Source organism: Microcaecilia unicolor, chromosome 11, assembly GCF_901765095.1.
Source record: "Microcaecilia unicolor chromosome 11, aMicUni1.1, whole genome shotgun sequence".
In the NCBI taxonomy this organism is placed as follows: domain Eukaryota; kingdom Metazoa; phylum Chordata; class Amphibia; order Gymnophiona; family Siphonopidae; genus Microcaecilia; species Microcaecilia unicolor.
Window position 1 is genome coordinate 119,982,749 of NC_044041.1, and position 27,525 is coordinate 120,010,273.

General features: G+C 42.9%; 1 protein-coding gene across 5 annotated transcripts in view; it reads left to right on the forward strand.

The window, feature by feature from the left end:
• Window positions 1–5,226: 5,226 nt before the first annotated feature.
• The window catches only part of RASGRP2 (RAS guanyl releasing protein 2), an 80,360-nt gene continuing 58,061 nt past the window's right edge, over window positions 5,227–27,525 (forward strand). Inside the window, exons 1-3 of one of the 5 annotated variants that reach the window (XM_030218184.1) lie at window positions 5,227–5,585; window positions 13,251–13,442; window positions 14,241–14,343. In XM_030218184.1, coding sequence (XP_030074044.1) covers window positions 13,373–13,442; window positions 14,241–14,343 — 173 coding nt within the window. In that variant the 5' untranslated portion in view covers window positions 5,227–5,585; window positions 13,251–13,372. Of the gene's footprint in view, window positions 5,586–11,802; window positions 11,974–12,367; window positions 12,390–13,250; window positions 13,443–14,240; window positions 14,344–27,525 lie in introns of those variants that run through there. The other 4 variants (XM_030218186.1, XM_030218185.1, XM_030218188.1 and 1 more) reach the window with 4 other exon arrangements.

Here is a 27,525-nt window from a genome sequence, read left to right on the forward strand (position 1 = left end):
GAGCATCTCCATAATGAGCAAACTCCTTCACTGGGTCGAGGGAGGGTAATTGGGGTTCAGTTTAGCATCCCCAATTATTTTAAAAGTTTTGGGGATATAAAACTGGAAATGACGGGTCACCCAAGTGAGCGAGCGAGGTGATTTCTTCCAACTCAGCTTAGTTGAATACAGATTGCTTTTTGTACTCTAGAGCTGGCATGGACAAATAAGCACAGGATGTGTTCTGGTATCTGCTCAAACTGTGGAAGAGGAGGAAGGAAATACAGAATTGTGGTGTAGATTTTCTCTAAGCAGTTTGGGTACTACATCTCCCAACATTCAACTGGCCAAAACTAGGCTAGGCACATTTACAGATCGAGGCTTCTTGCACCATTACAAGACTTTTTCTTAAAACTGGCTTCTGTGTTAATAGTAACTTAGTAAATGACGGCAGATAAAGACCTGCAAGGTCCATCCAGTCTGCACAACAGTCACGTTCATTATCAAATCGTTATTGAACCATTAAGTTCCACTTTATGATGTCTTCCCCTCCCCCACTGAGATAATCAGAACCCGCACTCATAGCATATATGAATGTGGTATAAAAATATGCATAATTGATCTTGATCCATCCTTGCCATTTTCAGGCTCAGACCACAGAAATGTCTGCCCTGTGCTGGCATTTGATATACTGCTTGAGCCTACACATAGGCATATCTAAAATCCTATCTAAATGATGTGTGAGGTCCGTCACCTTTGCACCAGGCAGGCAAGTGACCAGGAGATCCTCATGTCCACCAGCCACCCAGCTATCTACATGCCTAATAATCAAATCACCAACTACAACAGCCATCCTAACCCTTCCCTCCTGGGCAGAAGCTCCTGGAGACACATCCTCAGTGTGAGAGGATATTGCGTCCCCTGGTGGGCTGGTCCTGGCTACAGAATTACTTCCAACTTCACCAGGATGACGCTCTCCTTTTAGGAGATCTCCCTCCTTCAAGGCAGCACAGGGGCTGCCAGATTGGAGGTGGGACTTCTGTACAATATCCCTGTAGGCTTCCTCTATGTACCTCTCTGTCTCCCTCAGCACCTCTAAGTCTACTAGTCTAGCCTCAAGACAACAAACTCATTCTCTGAGAACTAGAAGCTCTTTGCGTTGAGCACACACATATAACCTTTCACCAACTAGGAGATAATCATACATGTGACACTCAATGCAAAAGACTGGATAGCACCCCTCTCACTGCTGGACTTCTGTCTGCATCTTAGTATTATAGAGTTGTTTAATTAAAACTTCTTAAGGTACTAGGGATATCAGATTAATATAAAGAGCCTTAAGATTATATGACAGAATCAGTGGTGTACCAAGGACAGGGAGGTGGGGGAGGTCCGCCCCAGGTGCACACTGCAAGGGGGTATAGGGAGCAGCTGCATGGCTGTCGGCTCCACCAGTTCCCTGCTACCTCTGATGTTACTTCCTGTTCCGGGTCAGGGAATTGGCAGAGCCAACAGCCATGCGATTGTTCCCTGCACCCCCAGGAGGTGATGTGCTGGGGGGGGGGGGGGTGATGTGCCAGGGGGGTGCGCAACAGCGATCTGCCCCAGGTGGGAACGCTACTGGATGGAATGATTGACTATTCTTTCCTGTCTTTCCTTATTCCCATTTTCTGATGTTTTAATATTGTTAGCATTGTAAACCACCTACAACTACTTGTTAGTTAAGGCGGTATAGTATAGCCTAATTTATACATACTGTAATATACTAATATGTAGATAAGTGCAGAATATTAGGGGTTGTTATTTAGCCAGTGGTGCTCAGCGTTTTGCTGATCGTCGCCAGTGTTATGTCCAGAAATTAAGTACCGGGCCATGTCCAGGTTCTGGCATTGAATTTCCGGGTTTCTGGAGCTGAGTAACACATACACATACCTGGTTAAGTGTGATATTCAGCATTTAACCAGCTATGGGTTAGTGCATAAAGATAGCAGTGACATTGATAAGGTCCTGTTTATGCGGTGACCTTGGCAGGTTAAGTGCTGAATATTGGCACTTAACCAGCTAAGCGCCAACTCTGCCCCCAGAATACCTCCAAAATAGTCAGCCATTTTCAGTGGTGCTCATCAGTTAAGTGCCACTGAAATTGGTTAGCTTCTAACAGGCGATTTAACTGACCATGAGCTGTTTCTGGCTGGTTAAATCACTTTGAATTCCTATATGTAGAAGACTCATGTCCAGGGATAAGCAGCAATATTCAGTGGCACTTAACCAGACAGTGCCACTGAATATTGCCTCTTAATGGCCAAACCCCATAAGGTTAGGGGTGGGTTGGGGTGGAGTTGCCACCTGACTGGTTAGTGGTGATATTCAGCCCTCTGAACGACTAGAAACCTGCATAAAGTTAGAACAGAAAAAAAGACTGGCCTATCTTTATGTGGTGAAGGTAACCAGGCACTGGTCTGAATAGCAGCCAGTGCCCGGGTTACTTTTTGGGTAACGGCTCCAGCTGCACCCCATCCTGATGGCCCCTCCCAGCCCCCAGAACAGAAATAACCCTTCCCCTGGCTAGGGTTACCATATTTGCCTTAAAAAAACAGAGGACACATGCCCTGCCCCCTGCCGAACACTGCCCTCCCCTGTTGCACCTTGCCCTCGCCCCCCTGTCACTTTGACCCCTCCAAAGAAAGCCAGATTCCCTCTCTCCCCCCCCCATGTAGATCCCCTCCCCAGTTTTCCAGCCTCCCTACACCCACATGATTCCATTCACTACCCCTCCCCTCCTTTACCTTAGTGTGGTGCCCTGGTGGTCTAGTGACCTCTTTGGGGCAGGAAAGATACCATGAGGAAGGCATTTTTGCCGAAACACAGACCGTGTAGGGTCCTAATAAAACCTTGTTTGGAGCTCTTACGCCTGTGTTTTTATTGGCTAGTCACTTGGACTTGGTTCTCTTCCACCCTTTGGTTGGTGTGCTTGCGTTTTTGTGGAAGGAGTGGACCCCCCTTCTCTTCCCTGTATCCTGAAAGAAGCCAGACATAATCTAAGGTTCTTGATCCAGAGCGCTTGGGGTCATGCTGGGCTTTACTTGAAGCTGCACACCTGGCCAAGTGGGAGATCCCAGAGTTAATCCTAAAGTTGTCAATTCCATGGTAAAATCGTGGAATTGGGCTATTTCCCACTCCTCCCTGTGTTTTTTTTTAATGCCCACGGGTTGCGGCTTTGTGGGCTATTTTTGTCTGGGTTGGTCTTATTTTAATCGCCGCGGCCCACAGGTTGGCTCCTCATTTACTGCTGCCTTCCTATTGGTCCTAATTCGACCAAAAGGAGGTGAGATCTGGCCCTTTTAAATGCTGCTGCACTGTGCAGACTACACACCCTTTGTCCCTCAGTCTCCTCTTCACGTGGCCTGTGTGGCCATGCTGCGCTTAAGTTCTAACTCAGCTGGAGGCAAGGGGTAGGAGACAGATGGATGCCAGGCGCTCTGGTGGTGGGTCCTCTTCTGAGTCCTGATCTGCTTTCCGAGTTAGAGAGCAGATCAGCAGGACAGGGGGACTTGCAGCCACCACCAGAGAGGAGGATGGAGGCAGAAAAAGCGCAGTGAGTCCAGGACGGAGGAGGGGGAGGGAGCCAGAGCAGAGCTACGAGCTGCTGCATCCACATTGTCATTCTTTATTGTTGGTAGTATTTTTATTTAATCTCACTTACATTTTCAAACATGCCAGCTTGTGCAGCATACGGATGTACGCAAAGTATAACTTTTCATAGGTCAAGTAGCAATTTGTTTAAATTGTAATCAGTGTGTCATTTGGAGGGGCTGGTTACAGGACACCCTAGCAGCACGTGCTGCATCGTGAAGAGATTTTTTTTCTCCTGGTAAAGGGCCACTAAAACAGACATCATGTTATGAGAAACAGGTGCTCAACATTCAGAGTTTCTATCTATTTATTTACTTATGTACAACATTTATATCCCACATTAAACATAAGCACATAAGCACTGCCAGGCTGGGAAAAGACCCAAGGTCCATCAAGCCAGCACTCTGTCTCCGACAGCGGCCAATCCAGGCCCCAAGAACCTGGCAAAAAAACCCAAAATTTAATAACGATCAATGGACTTTTCCTTCAGAAATCTGTCCAGACCCCCTTTAAACTCAGCAAGGCCAGCTGCCGTCACTACCTTCTCCGGTAATGAGTTCCAGAGTCTAACTACGCGCTGAGTAAAGAAAATCTTTCTCCGATTTGTTTTAAATCTACCACGTTCTAATTTCATCTTGTGTCCCCTGGTTCTATTATTGTTCGAAAGTGTAAACAAACGCTTCACATCTGTCCGCTCTACCCCACTCATTATTTTGTACACCTCTATCATATCACCCCTCAGCTGCCTTTTCTCCAGGCTAAAGAGTCCTAGCCGTCTTAACCTCTCCTCATAGGGTAGTCGTCCCATCCCTTTTATCATTTTTGCCACCCTTCTTTGCACCTTCTCCAATTCCTTTATATCTTTTTTGAGATGAGGCGACCAGAACTGAACACAATACTCCAGGTGCGGTCGCACCCTATAACATCCTCATGCTTGGTTTCCATCCCTTTTCTAATAATACTCAACATTCTGTTCGCCTTCTTAGCCGCCGCAGCACATTGAGCTGAAGATTTCAACGTTCTATCCACGATGCCTCCCAGATCCCTTTCTCGGTCCGTAACTCCTAACGCGGAACCTTGCATAACATAGCTGTAATTCGGGTTGAAACCTGGGAGAAGTAAAATATTCTTTTTTTTCCTGTGCCTAGATCAAAAGAGAAAGATGGTTTTGTGGTGGGAACTTGCTCCTTTTGTTTCGTGGGTAGATGGATGGATTATGAATTTGTGGTAATTATGCTGCTGATTATGATGATTCTGATTACCTTATGAATATTTATATTGACCTTATTAATATTCGCATTGATCTTATTTATATTAATATTGGGCTACTTTTGCCTTATTAATATTTATATTAATATTGGGCTACTTTTGGGCTGGAAAAATTTCACCGTCTGGCAACACTGCTTGATATCCTGGATATTTTCACCTCAGGGACTGCAAGAACATAAAAATAAAGTGCCTGGCTGTTGTTGGGAGTTGTGTTTTCTCCAGGGGGTGGGTTGGGGGAAGGAGGGGATCTCTGCAGTAAATGTTAATTTGCCTTTTTAGATCTTTTGTACTGATTTGAGAGGGAGAAATGATGAGAGGTTGCATGCATGAGGTGGGAGGGTGAGAGCAAAGCGGATGAGGCTCTATCTGCAGGGGAGAGAGGAAGGAAAGCAGCTCTCTAAGGACAGGGGAGATATACACAAGTGAAATAGAAAGACAAGGGAGACAAGTGTGAGAGACAGAGCAGGAAGGAGGAAAGGGGGAGAAAGGAGAGCGAGAGAAGCAGGGGGTATAGTACAGATAGAGAGGGCAGGAGATGGGAAGAGAAGGGAAATAGCACAGGAGAGAGAAGAGGGAAGGGGCTGAAGCCCTCACTGCTTTTGGAAGAGCTGGGGGTCATCGGTGTCCTGTTCCCCATAGAAGGAGGCACAACGAGGACCATCCCTGGGATTTCCTTGAGCGAGTCCTGCCTGGGAAGAGGAGAGGTGAGCAAGAATATTTTTTTCTATTTTTAATTCCCAGATCTGCTTTGTTTTGTGCGTGGCGTTTGATCGTCCTGAAAGCGGAACAAAATAAAAACATTTTCAAGAACAAAACTGAAAGAGAGAGAGAGAGAGAGAAGTGGCAAGAGGCAGAATGCTGCACTGCAGTTCTTATCAGGCTCTCGGCTGCCTTATCCAGCTCAGCTGTGATACATTAGGCAAGAATGCCGATGTTTGCTTTGCTTTCCAGCTTATGTTTCCATTTTTAAATACCGTCCTGCCTTTGACTTTGCAGTTTGTGTGACCTTTTCATGGCCTCTGTCCCCTCCCCCCCTCTTCCCAGTGCAAGTGTTACTGTCCCCCCTCCATCGTCATAGGTACAGCATGCAGATTAGTAGCGCAAAATCCACTTGTTCCCTGGTTATCATAGGGGGCCTGAAGGTTTGTCAGTTCTCCTGCTCACTGTTACACAATGTTTTAGTTTATGACAAGGTTTTTAGTTGAAAAGGTCTGGCTTCATCCAGTGGAACTTTAAAGGTTAGGGATCAAAGGCATCAGAGGACCAGAGAGTTAGGCTCTTAGAAAAGAGGCAATGACTAGAGGCCTATCAAAAAGGTACTGATGACCAGTGCAAGGTTTTTCTTACTCTTTTTTACCCATAGATCCGGGTTCCAATCCCACCCATGAGCCAGTTCTCATTGGTCTGATCTTATGGTCAAAGCTTGGAACTGTGCTCAAAATCCAATCCCACTACTGACACCAACTCTATCCTAATACGCAGGAACTGGTGCAGAGCTTACATTTTGGACATTTCCAGACTGTTTTCGTGTATAATAGCCCTGCCCCTGTTCTGGGCTTGCAGGCAGGTGAGATGGAGGATTGGAGGGAGGAGCAGCAGCATAGGGCAGATCTTCTGAAAGTAATAACAGAAGGGAAATACAGAGACACAGATATGTTTTGTTATTGACTTTTGTCAGAGGCATTTTGAAAAACAAAGTAAGGAAGAACAGAAGGCTTTTGGTGTGTTGTCAAACTCAGTCATAGGAAACATGTAGTAATATACTGTTGTTTTTTTTCTGTGCAATTGGTGATTGTTGCTCAATTTCTTGAGCTTCCCAGAATGTTGGTCATAAGCTATAGTGAGGCAGCAGAAATTCACTGTAATGACCTTTCTGTATGCACAATGCCACAAGAGATCAACCTGCTGATGTACCAAGTTTCCCGCCACAAAGAGTGTAAGAGCTGTGTCTAGGTTCAGAGAGGTCCACATACTAAGAGTTGGTGTCAGTAGTGGGATTAGAAGTAGGTCTATGGTGTGAATGGTTTCTAGTCTGCCCATAAAGTCCCACCAGTGAGAGCTGGTAGTACCACTTCTGTGTTCTTGCCACAAAGTTAAACAAATGACAGTTGCTGGTGATGAGACTAGAAGCTGGGTGCTGTCTCCTACACTTCTAAGCACCCGTGTCCAGTAGAAACGATAAGGCATGACCTGAGATTATGAAAGATGGCAGGTGGAAGACTGAGAGATGGAGAGGAAGAAAGAATGGGGCAAAGCAGAGAAAGGAGGAAAACAGCAGAAGAAGGAAGGGAATGTGAGGGAATGCTAAGGGTTGAGAAATGAATAGTCAGAAAAAGAGGCTTTTATTCTAGTTTTCAAGGACTATTATCCATGTTATACAGACCTTGTGGACACATTGGTTGACTCCTGATGCAGCCCTGTCAAGCCCATTTGAGTCCAACTGTTTATACCTTTCCTCGATTACTGCTAATAAATTGACTTTACACATTCTGGGCACCTGTTTATTGAACATCACTTCTTTTTCTGACTGTTCTCCATTCACCTGTGAGGTTCACAATTCCTTTCTTTGCTTGTTGAAAAATGAATAAGCCATTTCCTCCCCTGGATTCAGGAACCCTGTCCTGGGGATTACAGAGCCTGACGGCCGTGGCCAGAAGGATGCTAGGCTGCGTAGAGAGGGGCATAACCAGCAGAAGAAAGGAGGTGTTGTTGGTGAGGCCCCACTTGGAGTATTGTGTTCAGTTTTGGAGGCCGTATCTTGCTAAAGGTGTAAAAAGACCGGAAGCGGTGCAAAGAAAAGCTACAAAAATGGTATGGGATTTGCGTTGCAAACCATACAAGGAGAGAGACTTGCTGACCTGAACATGTATACCCTGGAGGAAATGAGAAACAGGGGTGATATGATACAGATGTTCAAATATTTGAAAGGTGTTAATCCGCAAATGAACCTTTTTTGGAGATAGGAAGGCGGTAGAACTAGAGGTCATGAATTGAGATTGAAGGGGGGCAGACTCAGGACTAGTGTCAGGAAGTATTTTTTCACGGAGATGGTGGTGGATATGTGTGGAGATGAAAATGGTAATGGAATTCAAACACGCGTGGGATAAACACAAAGGAATCCTGTTTAGAAGGAATGGTTCTGTGGAATCTTAGCGGAGATTGGGTGGCGACGCCGATAATTGGAAACAAAACGGGAGCTGGGCAGACTTCTACAGTCTATGCCCTGATCATGACTGAATAGATAGGGATGGGCTGGAGTGTAAATTTTAAGGGGCTTCGATGTTAGCTTCAGAACTTAGTACAAGAACAGTGCTGGGCAGACTTCTACAGTCTGTGCCCTGAGAAAGGCAAGGACAAATCAAAATCAGGTATACATATAAAGTATCACATACCATGTAAAATGAGTTTATCTTGTTGGGCAGACTGGATGGGACCGTACAGGTCTTTATCTGCCGTCATTTACTATGTTACTTTATATGTAACATAAGCATTGCCATACTGCGACAGACCAAAGATCCATCAAGCTCAGTATTCTGTTTCCAACAGTGGACAATTCAAGTCACAAAAAGCCTAGGAAGATTCCAGAACAGTAAAACAGATTTTATTTTGCATATCCTAGAAATAAGCAGTGGATTTTCTCGAATCCATTTTAATAATGGCTTTTGGACTTTAAGGTATAACAAAGAGAGGGAACTAGGTACAGAAAAAGTCCAAACAAAAAAATGAGCACAAAGGGCCTTTAAAAACAGAGGGAACACAGTTCTTTCATTCAAAAAAACTTTTAATAGTAGAATTTGATTGGAGGAAGACCCGACACGGGCCGTGTTTCGGTGCTACCGCACCTGCGTCAGGGGTCACACCAATGACTAAAAGGCTTCAACAGACTGATTACAAACCGTCTGATGTTTTCCAGAATTTTCCTCCGAATGTCATGCAGTTCAGGACTCACGCACACCATTAGTGTGGTTCTCAAAAGGATTTTAAAAAATTCTGGAAAACATCAGACAGTTTGTAATCAGTCTGTTGAAGCCTTTTAGTCATTGGTGTGACCCCTGATGCAGGTGCGGTAGCACCGAAACACGGCCCGTGTCGGGTCTTCCTCCAATCAAATTCTACTATTAAAAGTTTTTTTGAATGAAAGAACTGTGTTCCCTCTGTTTTTAAAGGCCCTTTGTGCTCGTTTTTTTGTTATGGACTTTAAGGAAATTATCTAAACCTTTTTTAAACTCTGCTAAGCTAACTGCTTTTACCATATCCTCTGGCAACGAATTCCAGAGTTTAATTACACGATGAGTGAAGTATTTTCTCCGATTTGTTTTAAATTTACTACTTAGTAGCTTCATTGTGTGCCCCCTAGTCCTAGTATTGTTGGAAAGAGAAAACAAGTGATTCACCTCTACCCATTCCACTTCACTCAGTATTTTATAGACCTCTGTCATAGCTCCCCTCAGCCGTCTCTTCTCCAAGCTAAAGAGCCCTAGCTGCTTTAGCCTGTCCTCATAGAGTAGTCGTCCCATCCCCTTTATCATTTTCGTCACCCTTTTCTAATTTTGTTGTATATTTTCTGAGATGCAGTGACTAGAATTGCACACAGTATTCCAGGTGTGGTCGCACCATGGAGGCATTATAACATTCTCATTTTTGTTTTCCATTCCTTTCCTAATAATTCCTAACATTCTATTTGCTTTCTTAGCTGCCGCTGTACACTGAGCAAAGAGTTTCAACCTATCATCAACAATGAAACTTAGATTCCTAATGTGGAACCTTGCAACATTGTAGCTATGGTTTGGGTTCCTCTTTCCCATGTACATCATTTTGCACTTTCTCACATGAAACATCATCTGCTATTATTTGGATGATAGTTTCTCAATCTTCTAAGGTCCTCTTGCAATTTTTCACAATCCTCTTGCGATTGAAAACTTTGGGTCATCAGCAAATTTAATTACCTCATTAGTTATTCCCATCTTTAGATCATTTATAAATATGTTAAAAAACAGCAGTCCCAACACAGACCCCTGGGGAACCCCACTATTTATTCTTCTCCATTGAGAATACTGACTATCTTTTAACCAGTTTTTAATCCACAATAGGTCATTACCTCCTATCCCATGACGTTCTAATTTCCTCAGTTTTTCATGGAGTACTTTGTAAAATGTCTTATGAAAATCCAGATACACAATATCTACTGGCTCACCTTTATCCACATGAAATGTAGCAGATTGGTGAGGCAAGATTTCTCTTGACTAAGTCCATGTTGGTTTTGTCTGATTAATTCATGCTTATGTATATGCTCTATAATTTTGTTCTTTATAATAATCTCAACCATTTTGCCCTGCACCAACATCAGACTCACTGATCTATTTTCCCAAATCACCTCTGGAACCCTTTTTAAAAATTGGTGATATGTTGGCTACCCTCAGATCTTCTGGTACCATGCTTGATTTTAAAGATAAATTACATATTACCGTAACAATAGCTTTACAAGTTCATTTTTCAATTCTATCAGTACTCTGGGGTTTATACCATCCGGTCCAGATGATTTTCTACTCTTCAATTTGTCAAATTGTTCCACTACATCAGTTTCTCTGACTAGTCGGCACTGAATACCATTTCTGGCGCTGGTATCCCTCCCACGTATTCCTCGGTGAAGGCTGAAGCAAAGAATTCATTGAAGCTCTCCACTATGGCCTTGTCTTCTCTAAATGCCCCTTTTACTCCTCAGTCATTTACTGGCTTCTTGTTTCTAATATATCTAAAAAGGCTTTTACTATGTGTTTTTGCCTCCAACACAATCTTCTTTTCAAAGTCACTCTGCTTTCCTTATCAGTGTTTTGCATTTGACTTGCCATTCCTTATGTTGTTTCCTATTATTTTCAGTCAGATCCTTTTTCCATTTTCTGAAGGATTTTCTTTTAGCTCTAATAGGTTCTTTTACCTCACTTTTTAACCATGCTGGCTGTTGTTTGGCCTTCCTTCCTCTTTTTTAAATACATGGAATATATCTGGTCTGGGCTTCCAGGGCGGTATTTTTGAATAGCATCCATGTCTGATGTAAATTTCTGACCTTTGCAGCTGCTCCTCTAAGTATTTTTTTTTTTTTTACCTTTCTCCTCATTTTATCGTAGTCTCCTTTTTGAAAGCTAAATGCTAATGTATTGGATTTCCTGTGTGTACTTACTCCAGAGATTATAACAAATCTGATCATGTTATGATCACTGCTATCAAGTGGCCCCAGCACCATCACCTCCTGCACCAGATCATGCGCTCCACTAAGGACTAGGCCTAGAATTGTTCCCTCTCTTCTTAGTTCCTGAACCTGCTGCCCCATTAAGCAGTCCTTGATTTTATCAAGGAATTGTACCTCCCTAGCATGCCTTATGTTACATTTACCCAGTCAATATCAGGATTATTGTGTTCCCCAGTTTGTTAGCCTCCCTAATTTCTGATAATATTTTTGCATCTGTTTGGCAGACACTCGCTGTCTCCTTGGACATCCAACTGCAACTCTGCTATGCTTCTACCCAGAGCCAGCGTTAGGGGTTGGCAAACAGGGCAATGTGTTTTTCATGCCACAAGGGGGCCCCAAGCTTGCCTCAGGCTGAAGAAGTCATAGCTTGTAGGTGGGTATTGGGCCTCCCTCTCAGTTGCTGCCCTGGGCCCCTGAATGTTTAACATCAGCCCTGCTTTTGCCTAGCCGAACTGGAAGCCTGTTTTTTTTTTCTGGTGTTGACAGCAGGAATCGGGGTGGGGGGTGGGGGGTGGGGAGGATAGAGCAGGGCTGAGCTGTTGTTAGCACTCTGCTCCCTGTGCTTGACAACCATTTCCTGTGTGGTTTTCTCTATGGCTGCTTAGCATGGGGTGGGGTTATTATGAAAGTCAGTGGCTTGTAGCATCTCTTCCTCTCAACCTTGTAGACTTCACTGCTGACACGCTACATGCTTCCCTTTGACATGCATGTGCTGTACATACCACCTGCTGCTCTTCCCTTCACACTGATTCAGAAGCTCTAACTGGTTCAACATTGGGATTTGTGAAGTGTTTTAGGACAGTGTTCAAGGTGCCTGTTACTCTCTCCATATTCAACAGATACAGGTGTGTCATTTTACAAGCTTTTAGAATTCATCAAAATGCGTCCTAGGGTATGTTCGGCTCCTATGCCTGCTGCATTTTATTGGTGCTTCTAGTATTTTCATACCTTGCACTTGGTGTCTTTGCTGAAGTTTTGTCTGGAATTTTCAGCCCTTCTGCTCTGATCCACTCCAGAGAAGAGCTGGGTTAATACTTTTAAGCTACACTGTTAGCTTTCTTTAACTGCCTTTCCCTAGCTGAACTGCCATGGCGAGTGCCAGCGGGCATTCTCTGAATGACAGGAGAGGAGGGAGTGCATAAATAATGAAGATAATGAGAGAGAGAGAGAGAGAGAGAGAGAGATATTACAGAAAAAGCACTTGAACTTTCCCTTCTATGGATATGTCACATCTAAATCTGCCCTGAAGTAAACATGAACTGTGAGTAGCTGTGTGTGCTGAATTTTAGTGTGTGTGGTAGGACTGTGTGACTACCTGCATGGTAATGTGTATGTGCCCATGTATTCTGTTTCAGTACTCATTGAATGTAGTGATCCTAAGATTTTTGGTGGCAGTAGTGGGATCCCCACTGAGAAGCAGGTGATGAAAGACACTGACATGCCTGCTATTCCACTGAGCCTAGAACATTAAGAAGTGAGTTTAACATGCCTAGAGCAGAGGGAAGCTGAGCTACAGCTGGGAGGAAAGCTAACCCTTTATTCATGTGCCCAGCTATCTGGGATAACTCTCACTAAGGCTTCTTTTCCAGATGAGTCCCAGTAGAAAACAGTCTGCAAACATTGAAAGAGGAACTTGATTTTGTAAAGCAATGTTTGGAAATGTTTGAAAGTGTGTATAAAAATACTTTTTTAAGATTTCAGGTTGACACCCTTTTTCTGGGCTTTGCAGGAAGGTTTATTTTGAGCCTGAGGGATCCCTTCTCCCCTGCTTTTCTTGTCCATGATGGGCAGATTTGACAATTTACTCAGGGCAATCCAAAGAGGCTGAGCTGGCCCTGGTTGTACCCATGTAAGAGCATGCAGGGAAATATGTTTTTCATTTCCCAGAAGAAAGTGGAAACTTATATGCCCAAGTATGCAGTGAGCGAGGCAAAACGGGGACCAGATCAGCCAGTCCTGGGATGACAAGGACTCTCCCAAGTTTGATAAGCATCAGAACTGCTGTTCATATAACAATGTATAAAGGTGGAATGAAATGAGACCTGAGAAGAAGATTTTGAAGAAGAACAATATAGATCAAACACAGACAGGTTGATGATATGGATTTTTCTCCCCTCCTCAGAAGGTTTTCCCTGTGAGTAGCAAAAAGTGCCACCTCCGTGCCCAGCCTGTGCCACCATTTCCACACAGTGACGCAAGCGAGGAGAGCCAGGAATACATCTAGGGAGAGAAGGAGGTGAAAGGATGGGTTTATCAAAACTGGAGAAAGGATGCACTGTGGACGAGCTCCTTGGGATGTGCCTGGAGGAATTTGGTAAGGAGAGGGGAAGAAGGCACTGAGAGTGAGGGCAAAGGGTCACATTAAATATCTGAGAATGGGATATGCATGCCAAATATGGGTCTGAGGACAAGGAAGGGTGTGTACTGAGTATCGGTTTGAAGCTGGGGAAGGCACACAGAAAGTAGGTCTAAGAAGGCAGTGTGCTTACCAAATGTGAGTCTGAGGTGGGGGAAGGTGCACTGAATGTTGATCTGAGGTGGAATGTGGTTTGCTGAATCTCAGTCGGAGGTGGGGAGGGGCATGCTGAGTGTGGGTTTGAGATTGGGATGGGCATGTTGAATGTGGGTGTGAGGTGGGGGTGGGCATGTTGAATGTGAGTGATATAGGGAGGGGTCCATTAAATGTTGACCTGAGGTGGAGAGGGGTTTGCTGAATCTCAGTCGGAGGTGGGGATGGGCATGCTGAGTGTGGGTCTGAGATTGGGATGGGCATATTGAATGTGGGTATGAGGTGGGGGTGGACATGCTGAATGTGAATGATTGTGGATCTGAGGTGGAGAGGGGTGCCTTTGGTGTGATCCTCAGGTGGGGACAGACATGCTGAATGTGGGGAAGGGTTTGATGAATGTGGCTCTGAGGTAGAGACAGATTTGTTGAATGTGGGTCTGAGATGAGGAATCAGGGCCTAAAATAGGGACAGGTAGGCTGAATATGGGTTGATATGGGTTACAATGCCTAAGATGGGACAGGGCTTGGTTTGTAATGCAAGGAGATGAAGGGGATGGGGACTGCTGGATTCTCCAATGTACCTCAACTTCTTTATTGGTCGTAGATATGAAAGGAAAGGTGAAGGATCCTCAGCTGGTTCGGATGTTCTTGATGATGCACCCCTGGTACATACCTTCTTCCCAGCTGGCTGCCAAACTCCTCACCATATATCCTTTTGGGACATGGTCTTAGGGGAGGGAGGACCAGATCTCTCCTGGACATATGTCCACTGTCACAGCACAGACATGTCTTGAGGAAGTGCAGATAACAGAAACTAGATCTGTTTGTAGGTGAGTATTAGTTTGCTGGGGAAATCTTGCAAAAGAAATAGTTTGTGGCTTGAACTAATTATATATGTGTTATGCAGTGATAAAGTGTTTGCTGGGTGAAATAGTGTTTCTAGAAAAGATTTTGCAGAAGGGTTTGCTGTGAGAAGGTGTGAGAACTGTTTTCTATAGGGCACTGATCAGTGGTGGTTTGATTTTTCTACCCACCCTGACAACTGCACAGTCGTATTTTTGATATATAGACTATTATCCTGTTTAGGCGGTTAGGAAAGAAATGTGTCAGAAGAGTCAATTAGGGATTTACTCAGGAAGTTACAAACTAACCCAACCTTCACAGTAGATTAATTGTAGCCCTATTGCAGGTCATTGACAAGCTAATATAAAGAAACTAAGTAATTTAAGGGACTTTAAATTGATTCAGAATATCCACTCCTTAAATAACTTTAACAACTCAACAACATAAAGATGCAGACAACAATCCAATGGCAGGATGAGGACAGGCCAGTCTTTTGTATGTGACTTAATGCTATTGTGAAATATTTATTTAGATTTTACTCACACCTTTTTCAGTAGTAGCTCAACGTGAGTTACATTCAGGTACACTGGATATTTCTGTGTCCCAGGAGGGCTCACAATCTAATTTGTACCTGAGGCAATGGAGGGTTAAGTGACTTGCCCAAGATCACGAGGAGCAACAGTGGGATTTGAACTGGCCACCTCTGGATTGCAAGACTGGTGCTCTAACTACTAGGCCACTCCTCCACTCCATTAGTGTTATGATTTGTGTTTTTTTTGTTGTTTTGTTTTAATGTAACATAGTAACATAGTAGATGACGGCAGAAAAAGACCCGCACGGTCCATCCGTCTGCCCAACAAGATAAACTCGTATGTATACCTTACCTTGATTTGTACCTGTCTTTTTCAGGGCACAGACCGTATAAGTCTGGCCAGCGCTATCCCCTCCCCTCCTCCCAACCACCCGCCCCGCCTCCCACCACCGGCTCTGGCACAGACCATATAAGTCTGCCCAGCACTATTCCCCGCCTCCCACCACCGGATCTGGCACAGACCGTATGTCTGCCCACCACTATCTTCGCCTCCCCACCACCAACCCCTCTTCCCCCCACCGGCTCCACCACCCAATTTTGGCTAAGCTTCTGAGGATCCATTCCTTCTGTTTACTGTACACCACCTAGATACATGTGATTGACAGTATATAAGTATTTTAAATAACTAACCCTACTAAGCCACGCTAGCAGCTGCCGTGCATTAATGCTGGCACAGCCCATTCACTTTGAATGGGCTGAGTCTGCATTGTTGCGCAGCATTGGAGAACAGGGGGTAAATAACTAAAAATCTGCTGTTAGTGAGAGGTTGTATGTTTGCGCACAGTGCAAGGAGCTCTTGGTTTTCCGAGAATGAATCTGATTGCTGGAGACTGGAAAGGCAGAGCTAGAAGAACTGAGGCAGACAGAAAGGTACACAGACCTTCAGTGAAATAGTAGAGTGGCCTACCTTCAGTTTGCTAGCCCTTATGATGTTTTGGAAAAGCAAGTTTACCTGGATGGAGAGTACCTCTTTGATGTGGTAGGAAGTGATTCTGAAGAAAGGAGGTGTTGATGCCCCTCTACAAGTCCTTGGTGAGGCCCCACTTGGAGTATTGTGTTCCGTTTTGCAGGCCGTATCTTGCTAAATATGTAAAAAGACTGGAAGCGGTGCAAAGAAAAGCTACAAAAATGGTATGGGATTTGCATTGCAAACCGTATGAGGAGAGACTTGCTGACCTGAACATGTATACCTTGGAGGAAAGGAGAAACAGTGGTGACATGATACAGACGTTCAAATATTTGAAAGGTATTAATCTGCAAACACACCTTTTCTGGAGACGGGAAGGTGGTAGAACTAGAGGACGTGAATTGAGGTTGAAGAGGGGCAGACTCAGGAGTAATGTCAGGAAGTATTTTTTCACAGAGAGGGTGGTGGATACATGGAATGCCCTCCCGCGGGAGGTGGACGGAATTCAAACATGCGTGGGATAGACACAAAGGAATCCTGCCTAGAAGGAATGGATCCATGGAATCTTAGCAGAGACTCGGTGGCAACAACGGTAATTGGGAAGCAAAACACGTGCTGGGCAGACTTCTATGGTCTGTGCCCTGATCGTGACTGAATAGATATGGATGGGCTGGAGTGTAAATTTTAAGGGGCTTCGACGTTAGCTTCAGAACTTTTAGTATAAGAAGATTGCTGGGCAGACTTCTACGGTCTGTGCCCTGAAAATGGCAAGGACAAATCAAACTTGGGTATACATATAAAGTATCGCATACTATGTATAATGAGTTTATCTTGTTGGGCAGACTGGATGGACCATACAGGTCTTTATCTGCCATCATTTACTATGTTACTATCTCTAGGAATATGTGCCCAAGAAGGAATGGTTAGAACTGTTGTTATAGCTGGTGATTTGATTAGGAAAGTAGATATCTCTGTTTATGGTGGTTATGAGGACCTCTTGGTAACTTGCCTGTTAGATGCAAAGGTGGCATACCTCATGCATCACTTATATAAGTTTTAAGAAAGTGTTGAGATGGAGCCAGCTGTTAGGGTAGATGTGGATATTGGTGACAAAGAAAGGTGTAGGTGGAAGGTTTAGGAAACCAAATTTAGGATTTTAAAAGGAAATTGAAATCCAGAACTTCCAGAATTAAATTCTCAGAAATGTTCCCCATTCCACACAGAGGATCATAGGAGCCAGCTTAATTCCAGAGTATCCGTATGTGGATGGTGCAGGAAAGAAGGCTACAGATTAGTTAGGAACTGAGGAACATTTTGGGGAAGAGGGAGCCTATTCTGACAGGATAGGGTTTACCTCAACCAGAATGGAGCCTGGCTGATGATGGCTAGATCACGAGGGAAAGCAGACATTTACTTAGGAGTACATAGTTCATAATGAGGTATCTTCAAGGAATTCTGGCAAAATAGGGGAATCAGAATATCTCGACGGGGAGGTTGTAGTAAAGGAGGATTTAAATAAACAGTAGATAAATATAAATGATGCCAAATTACCTGTACTATATACTTTAAATTGTCTGCACATAAATGCCTAAAAAAATAAGGTTAGAGAGTTATTAAATAAGCACCTTAGTGTCATATTTTCTAAGTGCCATTGGCATTTTGGATGTCTATAAACTGGCAGTTAGGCGTCCATCTTGTATAGACATCTAGGTTCCGGTTTTACAAAGCTGGCATATGGACGCCAAACAATGAAGAATGTCCAAATGGCAAGGGGACATTCTCTGGGCATGTTTTGGATAGGACTAGAGTGAACCCAAAAATATATATTTATTCCCCATTTCAGGAGAGGCATAAATGTCTATGTCCAAAGTGTGGACATCGGAAATTAGACCTGCAGTCCGGTATGTCCAGCTTTCAGAAGAGTGCTTCTGTTGAGCAGCGCTTTGCTGGATGGAATAGGGGAGATCACATCTTTCATCCCCCAGTGGTTGGTGTCCCTTTAAAAGGAAAGTGATAAGGGATAGATGTTTGTGTTTCTAAAATGGCTAACCTGTGTTGCTATTTCATACATAGACGCTCATATGCTGCCACAAATAAATATTTCATAGCAAGGGGTCATCTTCGAATCCTCCCTCTCCTTCTCTGCACATATTCAGCAGACTGCTAAATCCTGTCGTTTCTTTTTCTATAATATCAGCAAAATTCGCCCTTTCCTTTCTGAGCACAGTACCAGAACCCTCATCCACACTCTTATCACCTCTCGCTTAGACTATTGCAACTTGCTTCTCACAGGTCTCCCACTTAGCCATCTCTCTCCTCTTCAATCTGTTCAAAATTCTGCTGCACGACTAATATTCCACCAGCGTCATTATGTCATATTAGCCCTCTCCTCAAGTCACTTCACTGGCTTCCTATCCGTTTCCGCATACAGTTCAAACTCCTCTTTTTGACCTATAAGTGCATTCACTCTGCAGCTCCTCAGTACCTCTCCACCCTCATCTCTCCCTACATTCCTCCCCGGGAACTCCGTTCACTGGGTAAATCTCTCTTATCTGCACCCTTCTCCTCCACTGCTAACTCCAGACTCCGTTTCTTTTATCTTGCTGCACCATATGCCTGGAATAGACTTCCTGAGCCGGTACGTCAAGCTCCATCTCTGGCCGTCTTCAAATCTAAGCTAAAAACGCACCTTTTTGATGCTGCTTTTAACTCCTAACCCTTGTTCACTTGTTCAGAACCCTTATTTTATCATCCTCACTTTAATATTCCCTTATCTCTTGTTTGTCCTGTTTGTCCTAATTAGATTGTAAGCTCTGTCGAGCAGGGACTGTCTCTTCTTGTTCAAGCGTACAGCGCTGTGTACGTCTAGTAGCGCTTTAGAAATGATAAGTAGTAGTAGTAGATGCTCATATGTTGCCACAGAGACGTTTATCTTCCTGTTTTGCCCATTGTTATGCATGTTTATGCTGCATATCACTGGCACGTGAACGTCCCTTTCACTATAACAGGATTTATGTCAGCAAATCCTGTTCTTAAGATACAAACAGAACTACAGACGGCCCGACTTGGACATCTAAAGCCTGGTTTGGATGTCCTTTCTAAAATGCCATTCCACATGAAGATATATACATAATAGGCATCTTGAGACCTGGTGGAAGGAAGATAAGTAAGGGGACGCTGGGCTACCATAGTACATATTATATCAGAATGACAGAACAGATTAAATTTATTTATTTATTTATTGCATTTGTATCCCACATTATCCCACCTCTTTGCAGACTCAATGTGGCTTACAATTCGTCGTGGATACTGGAAATAGAAAAGAATATACATTTGGTTTATAGAGGGTTTGGGTTACATGGTGGTGAAGTACATGGTTGTATTAAAGCAAAAGACATTCCTGTATATATTAAAGATTGTACAGTTACACGTGTTGATCTTTGTGATATATCTTGTTGAAGAGATAAGTTTTCAGTAGTTTGCGGAAATTGGCCAATTCATGGACCGTTTTCAGGTTGCGTGGTAGTACGTTCCATAGCTGTGTGCTCATATAGGAAAAGGTAGATGCATGCAACAATTTGTATTTCAGACCTTTGCAATTGGGAGGATGAAGATTGAGGAATGTGCGAGAAGATTTTATTGTGTTCCTGGGTGGTAATTCTATTAGGTCTGACATGTAGGCTGGGGCGTCTCCTTGGATGATCTTATGGACTAGGGTACAAAGTTTGAACGTGATGCGTTCTTTAAGTGGGAGCCAGTGTAGTTTTTCTCGTAGGGGTGTCACGCATTCATATTTTGATTTGCCGAATATTAATCTGGCTGCCGTGTTCTGGGCTGTCTGGAGTTTTTTAAGTATTTGCTCTTTGCAACCAGCGTATAGTGAGTTACAATAGTCCAGATGACTGAGTACTGGTGATTGTACCAGATTGCGGAAGACAGACCTTGGAAAAAATGGTTTCATTCTTTTTAGTTTCCACATTGAGTGAAACATCTTTTTGGTTATTTGTCGCATGATTCTCAAGTGTTAGGTGTCTATCAATGGTGATTCCAAGAATTTTTAGGGTGTCCGAAACTGGTAGGTTTAGTTTAGGTGTGTTGATGGTGGTGAATTTATTCTTATTGTATTGCGAAGTGAGTACAAGGCATTGGGTTTTTTCTGTGTTAAGTTTCAGCTGAAATGCGTCTGCCCAGGAATTCATGATGTGTAGGCTTTGCTTGATTTCGTTGGAGATTTCCTTAGATCTTGTTTGAATGGGATGAAGATAGTTACATCATCAGCATATATACAGTGGGGGAAATAAGTATTTGATCCCTTGCTGATTTTGTAAGTTTGCCCACTGACAAAGACATGAGCAGCCCATAATTGAAGGGTAGGTTATTGGTAACAGTGAGAGATAGCACATCACAAATTAAATCCGGAAAATCACATTGTGGAAAGTATATGAATTTATTTGCATTCTGCAGAGGGAAATAAGTATTTGATCCCCCACCAACCAGTAAGAGATCTGGCCCCTACAGACCAGGTAGATGCTCCAAATCAACTCGTTACCTGCATGACAGACAGCTGTCGGCAATGGTCACCTGTATGAAAGACACCTGTCCACAGACTCAGTGAATCAGTCAGACTCTAACCTCTACAAAATGGCCAAGAGCAAGGAGCTGTCTAAGGATGTCAGGGACAAGATCATACACCTGCACAAGGCTGGAATGGGCTACAAAACCATCAGTAAGACGCTGGGCGAGAAGGAGACAACTGTTGGTGCCATAGTAAGAAAATGGAAGAAGTACAAAATGACTGTCAATCGACAAAGATCTGGGGCTCCACGCAAAATCTCACCTCGTGGGGTATCCTTGATCATGAGGAAGGTTAGAAATCAGCCTACAACTACAAGGGGGGAACTTGTCAATGATCTCAAGGCAGCTGGGACCACTGTCACCACGAAAACCATTGGTAACACATTACGACATAACGGATTGCAATCCTGCAGTGCCCGCAAGGTCCCCCTGCTCCGGAAGGCACATGTGACGGCCCGTCTGAAGTTTGCCAGTGAACACCTGGATGATGCCGAGAGTGATTGGGAGAAGGTGCTGTGGTCAGATGAGACAAAAATTGAGCTCTTTGGCATGAACTCAACTCGCCGTGTTTGGAGGAAGAGAAATGCTGCCTATGACCCAAAGAACACCGTCCCCACTGTCAAGCATGGAGGTGGAAATGTTATGTTTTGGGGGTGTTTCTCTGCTAAGGGCACAGGACTACTTCACCGCATCAATGGGAGAATGGATGGGGCCATGTACCGTACAATTCTGAGTGACAACCTCCTTCCCTCCGCCAGGGCCTTAAAAATGGGTCGTGGCTGGGTCTTCCAGCACGACAATGACCCAAAACATACAGCCAAGGCAACAAAGGAGTGGCTCAGGAAGAAGCACATTAGGGTCATGGAGTGGCCTAGCCAGTCACCAGACCTTAATCCCATTGAAAACTTATGGAGGGAGCTGAAGCTGCGAGTTGCCAAGCGACAGCCCAGAACTCTTAATGATTTAGAGATGATCTGCAAAGAGGAGTGGACCAAAATTCCTCCTGACATGTGTGCAAACCTCATCATCAACTACAGAAGACGTCTGACCGCTGTGCTTGCCAACAAGGGTTTTGCCACCAAGTATTAGGTCTTGTTTGCCAGAGGGATTAAATACTTATTTCCCTCTGCAGAATGCAAATAAATTCATATACTTTCCACAATGTGATTTTCCGGATTTAATTTGTGATGTGCTATCTCTCACTGTTACCAATAACCTACCCTTCAATTATGGGCTGCTCATGTCTTTGTCAGTGGGCAAACTTACAAAATCAGCAAGGGATCAAATACTTATTTCCCCCACTGTATATGGGTTTAGGTTCTGATTCGATAGTAGTCTGGCCAAGGGTGTCATCATTAGGTTGAATATGGTCGGTGAGAGAGGGGATCCCTGTGGAACCCCACATTCAGGTGTCCATGTAGCTGATGTAGCCAAATTTGATGTCACTTCATAAGAGCGTGTAGTTAGGAACCCCTTAAACCAGTTGAGAACGTTGCCTCCGATGCCGAAGTATTCAAGGATGTGTAATAAAATTCCATGGTCAACCATATCAAATGCGCTTGACATGCCGAATTGTAACAGTAGTATGTTATTCCCGTTTGCTATCAGTTGTTTGAGTTTTGTCATGAGTGTAACTAATACGGTTTCAGTGCAGTGATTGGCGCGGAATCCTGACTGGGAATCGTGTAATATTGAGAACTTGTTTAGATATTCTGTGAGTTGTTTGGTCACTATACCTTCTGTTATTTTGGTAATTAAGGGAATGGATGCTACTGGTCTGTAATTCGTTAGTTCGTTGGCATTTTTCTTTGCATCCTTGGGTATGGGGGTGAGTAAAATGTTACCTTTCTCCATTGGGAAGAGTCCGTTTTGTAGCATAAAGTTTATGTGGTTTGTTAGGTCCGTTATAAATTGTTGAGGGGCTGACTTCATGTGGTTGTTTGGGCAAATGTCTAATTTGCAATGAGATTTGGCGAATCTTTTAAGCGTTTGTGAGATGAGGTCTTCCGGTAGTATTGTGAATTCAGTCCAGATCCTGTCTGCTGGGTAAACTCCAGGGTCTGGGTCTAGGCATTCTAGGAGTGCGGTGTAGTCGGTGGGGCTGACAGGTATTTTGAGTCACAGTTGTATGATTTTCTCCTTGAAGTACTTCGCCAAGTCGTCAGCTCTTGGTGTGTCTTTGCTGTTGTTGGCGACTGGTCAAATAGTCAAATAGGTGGTTCTATCATATTAAGCATGAAACAGAGTCAAGCAAGATAATAGTCCTGCAAGAAATAAAAATGCATTGTGGAATCTTTATTTATTTTCAATATTTATATACCTCTTTTACCAAAGCGGGTATACATCATTTAAACCAGCAGATTTGGACATCAATAAACAGTTCATTCCTCCAGAAAAACCTTTACAAAACAGTGTTTTTTCAGTTATTTTTTAAATTGCTGAGTATTTACACAGACTCAAATGTCCCGGAAGCCAATCCCACATTATTTATTTATTCATTCATTCATGGCATTTATACCCCACATTAACCCGAAATAGACTCAAGTTCAATGTGGCTTACAAACAAACAATAAAGTGATAGCTTAGTGTTAGTTATAGGTCCTGCCGCAGAAAATGCACATGTACGGGTCTCAGCATAATTATCTGCTGTTGCAGATGGAAGATATAAATGCTTTGCAGTCTCAGATCTTAAAGATCGCGCTGGACAATACTTTTTTAAGATATTAGAGAAATATACAGGTATTGTAGCATGAATTTGCTGATGAATCAATAATAGAAACTTAAATATCACCCTTTGCACTACTGGTAACCAGTGCAGTTCTTTCAGCACTGGTGTAATATGGGCAGATTTCGACACTTCCATAATCAAGCTTGTGAAGGAGATGAGTATAGCAGTGGGGTTATATTACTATCCACCTGCCAAGATGAAGTGAAAGGCTATCAGAAATTAGAGAAGCAAATACAATTGGTAACACAATAAAGGCAGATTTCAGTTATCCCAATATTGATTGGGTGAATGTCTTATATGGCAATGTCAGGGAGATAAAGTTTCTAGATGCCATAAACAACTGTTTTATGGATGAGCTAGTCCTAGAACCAATGAGGAGGAGAGCTACTTTAAAGCTAGTTCTCACTGGAATGCAAGATCTGGTGCAATCTGTACAGTCGTAAAGCAATTTGATCACAATGCAATCAAAAGGTTTATGAAGTAAAACTAGTAAAGTAACATTTATTGATTTTATTTATTTATTGCACGTACAAATTACATTGGAACATGCATAATCAGGTATATAAAGATAACAGATATCACCTAATATTAACATAAAACAGAAACTAAAAGCAAACAGAATAAAATCAAAACAGAAGGGGGGAAAACCCAAAGAAAAACCACTTCCTGCAAGCCTGAGCCCAGATTGAGTAAACCTAACTCAAACACAGCCTCTCACCAAAAAGAAAATCATGTCCTCAAAATGCCAGCCAAAACACTTGGTAAAATAACACTTCTTTTAGCTATTTCTTGAAAGCTGAAGTGTCAGTTTAAGTTCTGAGTTGGAGAAGCAAGACGTTTTATGCCTCTAGCCCAGCAATGAACCAGTTGCAAAGGATAAAAGTTGGCATGAGTTATGGAGACTTTATAAATGCCATCTTTGAAGCCCAGATAAAATGTATTCCATACATTAAAAAGGTTGGAGAAAAATCTAACTACTGACAGCATGGTTAAGCTATGAGGTGAAAGAGGCAATTGAAATCTAATGGATATCATTCAAAAAATGGGACGTGGATTCAAAATGAGAAAAATAAGAAAGTGCTGGCCTATGTAGTCGACTAAAGAGGAGGTAAAAAGGCTGTCCTAACTTTGTTCAATTGACTGTTCAGTTGGTGGTTTGAATATCATCACTAATCAAATAGTACTGCCATTCAGTGTTGATTGCTGGATATTCATCGTAGGGCATTATTCGGATACTGGTGCTGAATATCGAGTACTTTTTTTTTTTTTTTTTTACTTGTGGTAGATGGCATTTTAAAAAATGCTGACTGACATGAGCTGAATTCAACCCTAAGAAACCTGTGAGGGAGTCATAAGAATAGCCATATTGGGGCTGACTGATGGTCCCTGCTTCCAACAGTGGCCAATCCAGGTTGCAAGTACCTGGCAGAATCCCAAATAATAGCAAGATTCCATGCTACCAATTCCGTGGACAGTAGTGGCTTTTCCAGTTTCTATCAATAGCAGACTATGGACTTTTCCTCTAGGAAATTGTCCAAACCTTTTTTTTTTAACCCAGATACGTTAAACGCTGTTACTACATCCTCTGGTAACAAATTCCAGAGCTTAACTATTCATTGAGTGAAAAAATATTTCCTCCTATTCATTTTAAAATTATTACCATGTAACTTCATTGAGTTTTCTAGTCTTATTACTTTTCAAAAGAATAAACAATTGATTCATGTTTACCGGTTCTATAGCACTTAGGATTTTGTAGACCTCTATCTTATCCTCCCTCAGCCGTCTCCTTTCCAAGCTGAAGAGCCCTAACCTCTTGTCTTTCCTCATATGAGAGGAATTCCATCCCTTAATCATTTTGGTTGCCCTTTGAACCCTTTCTAATTCTGCTATATCTTTTTTGAGACACTGCAACCAGAATTGAATGCAATACTCCAGGTGAGGTTGCACCATGGAGTGATACAGAGGCATTATAGTATTCTTGGTCATATTTTCTATCCCTTTCCTAATAATTCTTTCATTCTGTTAGCTTTTTTGGCTGCCGCCACACACTAGACAGAAGATTTCAGTGTATTTTCCACAATGACACCAAGATCTTTTTCTTGGGTCCTGACTCCTAAGGTGGTACCTATGAGTTCGATTATTTTTTCCAGTGTGCATCACATCTGCAATTTGAATGTCCAGTTTTCCAATTTCCTAAGGTCTTCCTGCAGTTTTTCACGGTCTGTCATGCGTTTTAACAGCTTTAAATTTTACCCGGCACTGATGTCAGGCTTACTGCTCTGTAATTTCCCGGATCACTCCTGGAACCATTTATTAAAAATCGGCATTATATTGGCCACCTTCCCATCTTCAGTTACTACAGATGGTTTTAAAGACAGGTTACTAACAGCAAATCAGCAATTTCATGTTTGAGTTCTTTCAGCACTCTGGATTGTATACCATCCGGTTACAGTGATTTACTCTTTTATTTGTTGATTTGGCTCAGTATTTCCTCCAGGTTCACCAATATTTCTTTCAGTTCCTCCATATCGTCACCCTCAAAAACCATTTCTGGTACAGGTAGATCTCTTACATCTTCTTCAGTAAAGACCAAAGCAAAGAATCTATTCAGTCTCTCTGCTATGGCCTGGCCTTCCCTGAGAGTCCCTTTTGTTCCTTGATGATCTAATGGGCCCACGGATTGCTACTGATATACCTGAAAAAGTAGTTTCTTATCGTTTTCTCTTTTAGCCTTCTTCATCAATGTTTTGCATCTAACTTGCCAGAGTTTATATTGCTTCTTGCAGTGTTTATATTGCTTCTTGCAGGTGTGTAGCCAGACCTTGACAGGGAAAGGGGCCAGAGCCCAAATTTGGGGTGGGCACATTTTGGCCTGCCTCCACACCACCAGCCAAACCATGGGCCCCAGAGCCAATCTGGGGTGCCCAGGCCCCTGTGCCCCCCCCCCCCCCCCCATAGCTATGCCACTGGCCTTTTGTTTTCATTTGGATCCTTTTTCCATTATTTAGAAGAATGTTCTTTTGGCTTTAATAGCCTCTTTCACTTCTTCCTTTAACCATGCTGGCTGTCGCTTACTCCTCTTTCAGCATTATTAATACGTGGAGTACATCTGGTCTGGGCTTCCAAGATGGTATTTTTAAACAACATCCATGCCTGATTTAAAAGTCCTAACCTTGGTGGCTGATCCTTTTTAGCTTTTTTTTTTTTTAAACCATTTTCCTCATTTTATCATAGTTGCTTTTTTAAAAATTAAATGTTGCTACAGTAGATTTCCTTAGAGACTTCACTTCAGTTTTTAAGTCAAAGTTGATCACTGTTTCCAAGCACACCCAATGCTGTTAATTCTCGTACTGAGTCCTGCATTCCACTGAGGACTAGATCTAAAATAGTTCTCCTTTTTTTTCAGTTCCTGGACCAGTTGCTCCAACAAGCAGTAATTTTACCTCCCTAGCACTCTCTGATGTTACACTTATCCAATCAAGCCATGGTGGAAAATTGTAAGCCACATTGAGCCTGCAAATAGGTGGGAAAATGTGGGATACAAATGCAACAAATAAATAAATAAATATTGTGATAATTGAAATCAACCATTATTATAATGTTGCCAAATTTGCTAGCTTTCCTAATTTCTGTCAACATTTTTTCATCTGTTTGATCATTCTAGCCTGGTGGACATTAGTATCGCCCTACCAGTATACTCTTTCCCTACACACGTGGAATTTCTACCCATAAGGATTCCACATTGCTATCTGTTTCCTGCAGAATTTTTACTTTGTTTGACTCAGTTCCCTCTTTAACATATAGCTCAACCTCCCTCCAATTTGATCCACCCTTTCATAGCGATATAATTTGTATCCTTGTAATGCAGTGTACCATTGGTTGTCCTCCTTCCACCAGGTCTCTGAGATGCCTATTATATCTACCTCTTCATTTATTGCTATGTACTCTAACTTTCCCATCTTGTTTTTCAGGCTTCTAGTATTTGTATATAGACACTTCAAATTGTGGTTTCTCTTTGCATCTACAAGCTGCTTATAAGTTGACAGGGATAATTTGCAACCTTTACTCTGCTCTCTCCTGGCTTTCTTTCACCTTTGTTGAAACCTCTGTATCATGATTCCTTAAATGTCCTGTTTTGATATTATCCTTGAAAGATACGTCACTCCAATCCATGTGCTCTTGAGCAACTATTGGCTACCCCCCCCCCTCCCATCCTAGTTTAAAAGCTACTCTATCTCTTTTTT